Source organism: Acanthisitta chloris, unplaced genomic scaffold (genome assembly GCF_000695815.1).
Source record: "Acanthisitta chloris isolate BGI_N310 unplaced genomic scaffold, ASM69581v1 scaffold40018, whole genome shotgun sequence".
NCBI classification, from domain to species: domain Eukaryota; kingdom Metazoa; phylum Chordata; class Aves; order Passeriformes; family Acanthisittidae; genus Acanthisitta; species Acanthisitta chloris.
The window spans coordinates 373-10,539 of NW_008689391.1; the positions used below are offsets into that span (position 1 = coordinate 373).

Below are 10,167 nucleotides of genomic sequence, written 5' to 3' on the forward strand. Positions count from 1 at the left end.
GACTATAGTCTTAACAGGAAGCTGAAGAAGCTTTGGGTTTTTTTGCCCCTCCCTACTAGTCTGTTTCCAGAACTGAAATCACATAAGGGCTGGAACAAAATACAGGATTCTATAAATATTCTAGGATTAGTCACATCACCGTAGGTTTTATAGCTTATTTCCAGAAAGGGTTTCTCAGCTTTTACTTCCAAATTATTCAAATGAACCAGGTGAAGAACTGCAGAATCTAACATTCACAGACTGTAAAGACAGAGGAGGATGGATAACAAGTGGCTGAAATTATGTTGCCATCTACAGGCCACATACACACAACAGAAAAGGGAATTATATCAAGACAGTACAGGAGACAGAGCAAAGAAAGCTAGAGGAAAGAGGGGAGCAGATGAGGAGACAAGGACTTACCATCAGAAAGGATTTTAGCTCTATCCCCTTGACATCAAATCACTGCTATTAATTCAGCTCAACCTAATATTGTGAAATGCTACACTTCAAAATTTCCCGAATTTAGCGCTATACCACAGACCAAGAACTTCACAGAAATATCAGGTTAAGTACCTTCCATTTTGTAATTCCTGGCATCCTCTTCAAACCTGGTAGTTCAGAAGAGACGTCAGCAAGTTCTAAGGCACCTGAAATCCCAAGAATATAAACATTCTTGAAAACAGAATTTAAGAGTTGCGTTGCTAACTGACTTTTATAAAAATAGATTCCTTCAAGATTTAAGACTATTTTAAGAACACTACTTTTAAAAACTTTCAAGAAACAAAACGCTATACAATTACTATCATGTAAATTAACAAACAGGATGGTAAAAATTGTTAATAATGCTTGCAACCTATAAATTAACCAAAATATGATGGTTAGATATTTTTTATAGCAGCTGCATAAACTAATACTCTGCAATCTGTATCATTAAACAGCAGTGTTCTAGGCAATGCAGTCATTTAAGTTTTTATTCTCACTCAGCATTTGGATTTACTGCACTGATTAAGTATTTTTCAGAGAATAACTTTTGGGGTAACTAAGCCTTTAAAAATGCCTTCTATTCTCATTTTATGGACTTACAATCTTAATATTCCAGTGTGAGAGGAAAAAGAATTTATTATTTTTTAAATGGAAAGGAAAATACCAAACTGTTTAACAGCAAGGTAAGTACTATCACCCTAACAGGACAAAAGACTGTGTGCCTAAAACATGTCACATTACTACAAGAAACATCAACAGAGTATAACTTCATCTACTGAATAAAAGCTTTAAGCTGCTCCAAGTCCAGAATGTATTATATAAAAATTTACTGTTTTAATAGATAATCTCTCTAGAGAAGAATAACCTTAACAATTCTTTTCATGTGATTCTGAATACTTAAGTTATTTAACAGGTAGGTAGGCCTTTCCTCATGTTGTACACAAATTATCACCCTGTTCAACATGATGAACCATTACAGTGACAGTTTAAGCAAGTCTGAAATAAATGAAAAAGTGATACACAAATTCATAGACAAAATTATAAAAATGACATTTCAAATGTGGTTAAACTTGATGTTTGCATCCATCCTTTGAATACACCTGTGTCCCTACAGCATGACTTCAGCTGATGTCTCAGACTACATCAGACTGATGAGGCACTAAAGAGTCTGTCAGAAGTACTACAATTTCCATTAGTTTCTACATGGTAGAAATGTGCCTTTCCTAACTCCTTCAGCCCTAAGGGGAAAGGAATCTCAAATCTGCTCCACAACTAACCATGTAACACAGTGCTAGGAAGTACCAACAAAACTTCTGGACTGACCTGAGCAAATCCTTGAGGTCCAATTGCCCTTGCAGGCCACTGCACTACCTCACCCTTCTTTAGCTACACCTATGTTCAAGCTCCAAGGATAACACTGACTTGCTGGGACACATCATAGCCTCCAAGTAAACCTCAAAATATCTCCACTGGGCAGAGACTTACACCTGAATGTCACAGCCTGTCACGATCATTCCTTCCAACTACTGAACTTGCCCCAGATGCTGCAACTGCTGGTTTCCACTAACATCCATACTGCTTTGTGCTCCTATCCAAATGGGTCCTTACTGCTTTCCAATCCTGACACTGTTAAATTTAACTCTGGCTTAGTACAGCCTCCAATAAGCCAAGTATGCTATAATTTACTGGAGACATGTCTATGTCTATCAAGGAATCTACTTCTAAATTATTTCCTTTGAGTGGAAATTGTCAATTCCTAATTATCTGCAAGTATTTTAACTAAGCTGCTGCTTCTGAGACAATGAAATTTCACACATAATTGGGGGCCAGAATAGTGACTGGCACAAAAAATGCAACATTACACAAAACAGGCTACAGACTTTCAGAATAAACTCAGCTCTGGGAACAATACAGCTGCTTCTGCTCTGTACAAGGCCCAACTTCACAAAGTCCGTGAAACTTTTCATACCAAATCCAATTAGATGTCTCCAAAGTTAAGGCTGCTGACTCAGAAGAAGCAGTGTGCACCAGCTACTAAATGGGCTACTAAACCCTACTACCACAAACTGATGCAGTGCACCTTCCCAGCTCATCTCAATTTTTCCACCTCTTGTTACATCAGATGATGGAGACTTAACAGCAATTTCAGTAAGCCTTCATATCCAAGTCAAAAATGTAAGAAAAACCCATGAGCATAAAGACATTAAAATTCCTGGCACGTCCAAATGTGGGTCAAATGATGCTAAAGGTATCAGTGACTCCCACCTGCTGGTGCACAACAATCTTCCTCCAACTGGTTAACTACATTCTGGGCTATTTACTCCTACAGCACAAAGCAGCAATGTCCCACGCTGTGTTTTCCAAAGGAAGTATGAATGTCAGACATGGACTCCAACCAGTGGAATCAGCAGAAGCCAGATAACAGAGACTGAGTTCCACTGATCTGTAGAAATGTTTTGTGTATCATTAACACAACTCTTCAGGTTTTTTATCTGCATCTGATTTAGGCCCATTTAAGGAAGCTGCTCATATCAACACTAATGAAATCCTACTGGCACCGAAAAACTGCTGCAGTTTGGCATACTATGAGCACATTACCTACACTAAGCTTATCACTAGTATGATTGTACACATATCCTTTTTTTGGCTGAGGACAAAAAGATTTCCTTGCTCTGTCCAAGTTCACATTCTCACCTTGACTCTTTTCCAGCAGAGATGCGATCACAGCTTCATTTTCGATAGGATTCAACGAGCAGGTGGAATATACCATTCTCCCTCCTTCTGCCAGCTGTTCCACACCACGGGTTGCAATTCTCAACTGCAAGCTAATAGAACACTCTTGGTCTAGCCAGGTACCATCCAGGAACCAGAAAGAAGCTATACAGCTGGACTAAGCCAGCACTTACAGAGTTCCACAGCTGTCACCAGTACACAAATTAAAGTCAGTTTTAAACTAAGTCAGCTTAGCGCAGTCTATACTGCAGACACACTCAAAATGACACCTATAAAATTCAAACAGCAATTAGGTCAAACATTACCACTAATGCAGGATAACTTAAAACATAACATTCTGAATTTTGTTCTTTCTAGTGCCCCATCAAATTGATTATAAAGTACTCAACCCTAGAAAAATAACACCCTAAAACCTGACTCTACGCAGAAATTCAAAGTTAAAATGAGAAGCAATCTATTACAAAATATTATGGACAACACAGCCTCCTGAGAAAGGTACCACTGTGTTGGACCACCAACTTATACCCCACCTGGACACTTACAGCTAAAATAAAACATGTAGTTCTAAATGAGTTGCCAAGCAGTAACAAGTTACTGCAGGTCAGCTTAGTCACAGTAACCAACAGCGTTCTCAGCTTGTTACAAACACACAGTAAAATGTTCTAAGCATTTTTATCTCTTTTTCAATTACTGCATTTTACCATGTGCCTGCATTAGGCTAAGTACTCATTCATCATCAGTTAACATAAATCAGTATCAGGTAACTGAAACTGTTTATGTGTGGTCTCTAATATCCTAGACTTTAAAACATTAAATTTTACAAGATATTGTGTTTTCCAACAGTATTTTACCTGACTAAATAGTAAGAATCCCAGCCAAATGATTTGTCCCATTTTCTTACCTACCCTGTCTAAACCAATTCAATGAACATTATCATGTCTGATATTCATAAGAATACAAGCAATTTAGATTCACACACTCCATTCCTCACATCTGAAACCCTACACTTCCTCTGAACAGTGTGTAAGTTCTTGATTTGAGAGAAGTGGCTCTTCCTAGTCTCTGCTTTGTCATATATTAACATGTGAATGCATGCAGATGTTAAAGATGTGGGAAAAGGAGGAGAAAGAAATGAAAAGTGCGGATGTGTAGTAAGCATTTTTTTACCCATGGAGCTGCAAACTGTTTTGTGTTGTCCACTTCTTCCACACATCAATGTTTTTCCTCATGGTTCCATCTCCACTGCAACAGAGGTTGAACAGATTTGTATTATTTGTGAGTAAAACTCATTTCATATCAAAGTCACTCACAGCAGCAAAAAATTAACAGCCCTTCTCCCATGTTAACCAGTTCTCTATGCTGTACTGTGTTTCCTCCCTGTCTTTGCAATTCAGTATCCTAAGGTCAAAATCTGAAGCCCTTCAACTGACCAAATTTAAGTACCACTTGGAATGAAGAAGTTCACCTTGATTTGGTATTCCCACACCTAAGACAGTTTAAGGCATTCACCTGTTTTGGAAGTTATAAATCATAACTCACTAAGCCACTCAAAAAGCTTAACTCTGTAACACACAAAAAATCAGCACTGCACTTAGTGTAGTAAAATCCATGTACCAAAGTTTACATGCAAGGTACCTGCAGGGGACGTCACATAAAATCCTGTCATAGAAGAGGATCTCTTTTCTTCCATCAACATCTATTTGTAGGTTAGGAATGCTGGAGGCATCATGATTTACCACCATGATGCAGGGACTGTTTAATCTCTTAGCCTGATGAACCAGCAAATAGCAGCGCTTGTTGTCGACATCATTAGCAATTACAAACCCCTCTGGGAACATAAAATAGTGGGAAGATGCTTTACTATTCAACAACTAAATAATTTTACACCGTTTATTACCTTATGTTCAAAGATGTGTAAACCCTTCACTAGAGGTTTTTACTTAAGACTGCTTATGAATAGAGGCACCCTTACTGAGCATAGAATAACTTAGAGTATGTTGAGGTTTAACGGATGTGTCCTAGCCTCAGAAGTTCTAACTTCCACAAAGCAGCAGTATGACACAGTCAAGGACCCTTCAACTTCTCCAAGTAAAACCCTCATAACAGAGAAAACCTGCACTGTCACCAAAGACAACCCCTACACCAGGAAATTTTCAGCACAAAAAATCCACACTGTCCCACACCTTTACCATTTCAATGGGCAGTATTTTCTGTGAGCATCTAACTGAGAGCAAAGATTCTCAAGCTTACAAGAAAAGATAAAAATCACAATAATTTTAAGGCTAAAGCAGCTTAATCCAGTGTTTGCAGGATACCACTAAACCACAGGGGCTCATGTACCACCACCTACTAAATATCCTTGATTTATATACAAAAATTAAGCTCCAATCACATGTACTGGAGTCCAAACTGCAATGACTATATATATATTTATGTATAATATACATACATATATAACACACAATCCATCTCTCTCCTTTAAGCCAAAGAAGCCCATGAGGTTTCAAACCAACAGTGGGGTTCTTTTCATCTCTTAGCACTCAACCACTTCAGGAATTCAATATATAGTTACATGCAGTTACTCATTTGTGGTATTAAACATAATCTTCTACAAGAAAAAGCAAAAATTCCAAGTCACAAAAGTTTTTAGTAGTTTTCCAGACTTACTGGGAAAAGGAACATTCATGTCTGCATGCAACATTTCAATGAGTTGTGCAGTCTTAGATCCAGGTGCAGCACACATATCTAGAACCTACAAACACCAGAAAGTTAAAAAAGGTCCTGCCTTGTATTTTTTAAGTATTTGATAAACTTACTATTTGTTCTTGTTTAAATTAAGTATTTTTGCATACACCTGCAGAATTATGACTGTTCTGGACACCAGTTTGAAAAAACAAGTACAGTCCTGTTCTTTGTATGTTTTATCTTTGAGGGTCTAAAGCATAAAAAGGACTTTAGTTTGTTGGGAAGAAATAAATCAGTTGAAATAAAATCTGAAAGAGAAATTTTAATATAGATACAGGGATGTGGCCCTTTCATCAACTCACAAGCAATTCCAACTGAAGTTAACTGGAACTTTACTTATAAACACACATATTCAGGGCAAAGTTACACTCAAGCAATTATCAGTAAATTAATCAGAGACTGTTGATTACATAGATTTTATAAGAATGAACTGCTTTTCCTCCCCACACATATGCATTTTAATGCAAAAAATCAGGGCAGCACAAACCTCTTTCTGTATCCTGGAAAAAGCACTTGGGAAGTGTCTGAACCGCCCTCAGGCAGCCAAACAGCACAGACACCAACACCTGATTTCTAGTGCATTTCTCCCTCCTGGTTCATCACGAACTTGGCGTGAGATCAAGTCATTTATAGGGTAACTTTCACAGCAACACACTTCACATCTAACACTGCCCTCTCAAGTAAGGAAGCTCAGAGTCCTTCCTCTTGTCTGGTTACAGACTTTCAGAAACCTATGTCTATCTCCTGGACCTTTAGCTCCAGTAAAAATTAGCTGAAATCATGCAAGAGGATAAAGGATGGGAACGGATCTGCTCAGATTCTCATGCAAGCCCCTGGCTTGAACAAGACTAAATCAGAAGACAGACCCCAGAGAAATGCCAAAAGCTCTAGAGAGCATGTGGAAAGCACTCTTACTAAATAAGAGTAACAAAGTAACAGTTGTCATGCTGCTGTTTTCTACTTTTGCAGATAATGCAAAGGATAATGAAAAATATACAAGGCTAAACATGCTCTAAAATTGTCCAGCAAACTGATGATAAGAGAAAGCTAAACTGTGACAGATTATAAATGAACACAGCTACAGAGATGTCTGACAGTCACTAAGCTCATCATTGTGCAAGATGAATCAGCATGTAAGACATGACATACAGAACATGCAGCTTCAGCATGAAAAGGAACCTGCAATTCTTGTCATAACAAGGAGCTCAGAAGCTAAGGTACTACGGACCATAAAAGGTCATAAATTATAACCAAGGCATCGTTACAGCAGCTAATTGCTGTCTTGCCACAAGAGAGGATAAAGAACTGATTCTGAGTCTGATTTGTGAAATCTTGCACACATTTCTGGAAAACGCTCGCTGAAATGCAGTCAGCAAAGTTAAACATTCAACACAAAACCTACATACTGCTATCTTACTGTTGGAGAATGGCTAAGAGAGCGGGGACATAATCCTGGGGAAGGCCAAAAAGAGCTAGGCCGCAGTCCCCTGGGAACGTACAGACACAGTCCTGGGAACACACCTGGGAATGCAGTGTGTACAAGCAAGGCTCTGGAGATAGTAACTTATATAGAGATAGGGAGTAACTCAGCTGGGCAGATGGCAGGGGTAACTCGTCCTTGAGGGTGAAACAAACAGGTTCGAGAAAAACAGCTAGGAATGCACCCAAGCCTGGGAAAGCAGGAGATAAGCCTCACAGCTGCAGCTGTGAGTGAGGGGAGTACCTGAATGCTATCTTTAGAGCCTAGCCAATTAAAAGTGATGGATAATTGTACACCTGCTTCTGCACTGTATAAAAAAGAGCCTGTCGGACAATAAAGATGGAGCTTGCTGTATCACCCACACGGAGTCGGCCGCTTGCTTCCCCGCGCAGAACCTTCACCTTTCCCAAAATCTTACCACATGCAATGTGAGTATGGGGCGTGCAGAAATATCCCCACAATTTGTGCTTTACAGTAAGGTGAACATGTTCACTGCCTGTTCAACTCTAGACAAAACTCAGAATGCACCTTGTGACAGATCAAGACCGAGTCCTTCAATTCATTATTCAGCTAAGAGAGATGAGAAGACCCTGCCTCACATAAAGGTTCCATCAGCCCTGTGCATTCTAAGCAAGTGTGCAAGAAAGCACACAACATGGCCTGAGAAAGTAAGGCAACTAGCTCATTAATTTAACCGATTAAGGTCAACTGACAGATTAATTCTGCAAACAAGAGTAGAGTATGAAAACACCACTAAGGTTAGAACAAAGTTTGCTACCAGATACCCCCATTCCTACAGTCTGCCACAAGGAAATATGGGCATTCCTTAGACATCTCACCTAAAATTAACACCCTACAGTGTTCAGCCATCACCACCAACATGTTCCGGTTCACCCAAATTATTTTGCCTTGTAGATGTATAGAACAGAAGTCTGCAACTTCTTCAGAAGGCACAGAAGAGTGCAATCTACCTGGTAGAGAACATTATCGTTTATATCTGGAAAACTACATCCGCTCACAGTGTGATGGAGAATAGGAAGTTAAGGAATAGGAAGTTAAGAACAGTCACCTTAACTTTAACAGCAGGTTGAAATATGAATACATAACTCAGATACAGATAAACACATTTACACTTTGAAATTAAGATTATGCAACTACTTAAGACCTAAGTTGTCTTTCACAGGATACTACACATAGCAGAAAATGCAGATGTTCCATTGACAGCCTGTTTGTGATCTGAACACAAGTGTTGCTATTAATGTGCAGAAAGCATAAGACATATCAACACGAAACAGAACTGTGTATCAGCATTGATAGTGCTATTGTGATTAGTGGTGTAATCAAACTGTCTTCGGGGAAAAAGCTTTTGTACACAGTATATCCTAGAGTTACCTTGTGGTGAGGGCTAACGTTAAGCAGCAGAGGTGGGATCATGCTAACAGCCTCCTGACGGCTGATATTTCCCTTGAAAGGAAAAAAAAGAAATGAAGTTCATTCTTATTCCACAAAAGAATGTGTTTCTTTTGCAAGAAGAGCTTTAAATTGCTATGCAGTGAAATAACAAAGCAGTCAGAAACACACTACTATGAATATATAATTTAATTTTTTTCAGATCTAACAACAAAAACACCCCCAGTATTTTACTCAATTTAACTTCTGATAACTGCATATTTACTCCAATTATAACGATTCTGCAGATGCAGTTTCTGCTCAAAAAAAGACAAGAAACTGGCTTCAACCCAGGGAAAAACATCCATCACTTAAGCTAAGTCTTGTCACGTACACATGTGCAGTTTTTCATAGAATCATAGAATTCTAGGGGTTGGAACAGACCTTACAGATCATCCAGTCCCAATCCCCTCATGCCATCGGCAGGGACACATCCCCACTAGACCAGGTTGCTCAAGGCCTCATCCAGCCTGGCTTTGAACCTGTTTCATGATCTTGCCAGGCACAGAGGTGAAACTGACTGGTCGATAGTTTCCATAGTTTTTACCAGGTCTGAACATCTGGTTTCTAACAGTAACTAGTTATTTTACAGGGACTCATTTTAGCATCCCCAAACAATAACAAAACAAATGCTATTAGCTTAGGAGAAATAGTTAGAGCTGCAGTTATGCACCAAAGTCATAGGACGAATCACCGTCAAGAGCAATATAAAATCCACCTTTTTCTGAGTTATTTAGCTTCAGAGAGAAAAATCACAGTTTGCTCCGGATAACATATTTAAATAAAGCACAGGATACGAAAGAAAAGAGCCCCAAGATCTACCCAAAACTTACACATTCTGTCTCGCTGACCAGAAACTGATGAAACTTTTCCAGTTGTGGTGACTTGCGTAAGATTTTTCTACTCAAGTTAGTGTGCCAAGCTAACTCCTCTGGATACCTGGGGGAAAAGAAATGGGCAAAGGGCAGCGGCAGATGAAAGAGACCGACAGGCTGGGCTGGATGCCCAGGGATCCTTATCACGCCAGGGAGCCTCATCACACTTCCAGCTCACTCACCAGCTCAGCGCCTGGGGCATCTCCACTTTTTGGCCATCCACCTCCAGGTCCTGCAGCTCTCGGAAGTACTTTTCCTTCAAGCAGTGGAGGATCTCTTTGGCATGGCTGCAGGGGAGAGATGCCCAGAGGGACACCGGGCGGAGAATCATAGAATCACTGGTCAGTTTGGGTTAGAAGAGACTTTAAAGACCGCCTTGTTGCGGCCCCGCTGCCATGGGGATGGTATATACACCTCGTG

General features: G+C 39.5%; 1 protein-coding gene across 1 annotated transcript; it reads right to left on the reverse strand.

Annotated features, from left to right (window-relative positions):
* Window positions 1-555: 555 nt before the first annotated feature.
* LOC103808587 (tRNA (cytosine(34)-C(5))-methyltransferase) lies at window positions 556-10,078 on the reverse strand (the record flags this gene model as incomplete). The annotated part of the gene is made up of 8 exons (XM_009081378.1): window positions 9,930-10,078; window positions 9,706-9,811; window positions 8,816-8,887; window positions 5,866-5,950; window positions 4,834-5,026; window positions 4,366-4,440; window positions 3,160-3,290; window positions 556-629 (listed from the first exon to the last, which is right to left on the reverse strand). Coding segments are annotated over exons 1-8 (885 nt in total), but the record flags the coding sequence as incomplete, so codon positions are not given.
* Between the last annotated feature and the right edge of the window lie 89 nt (window positions 10,079-10,167).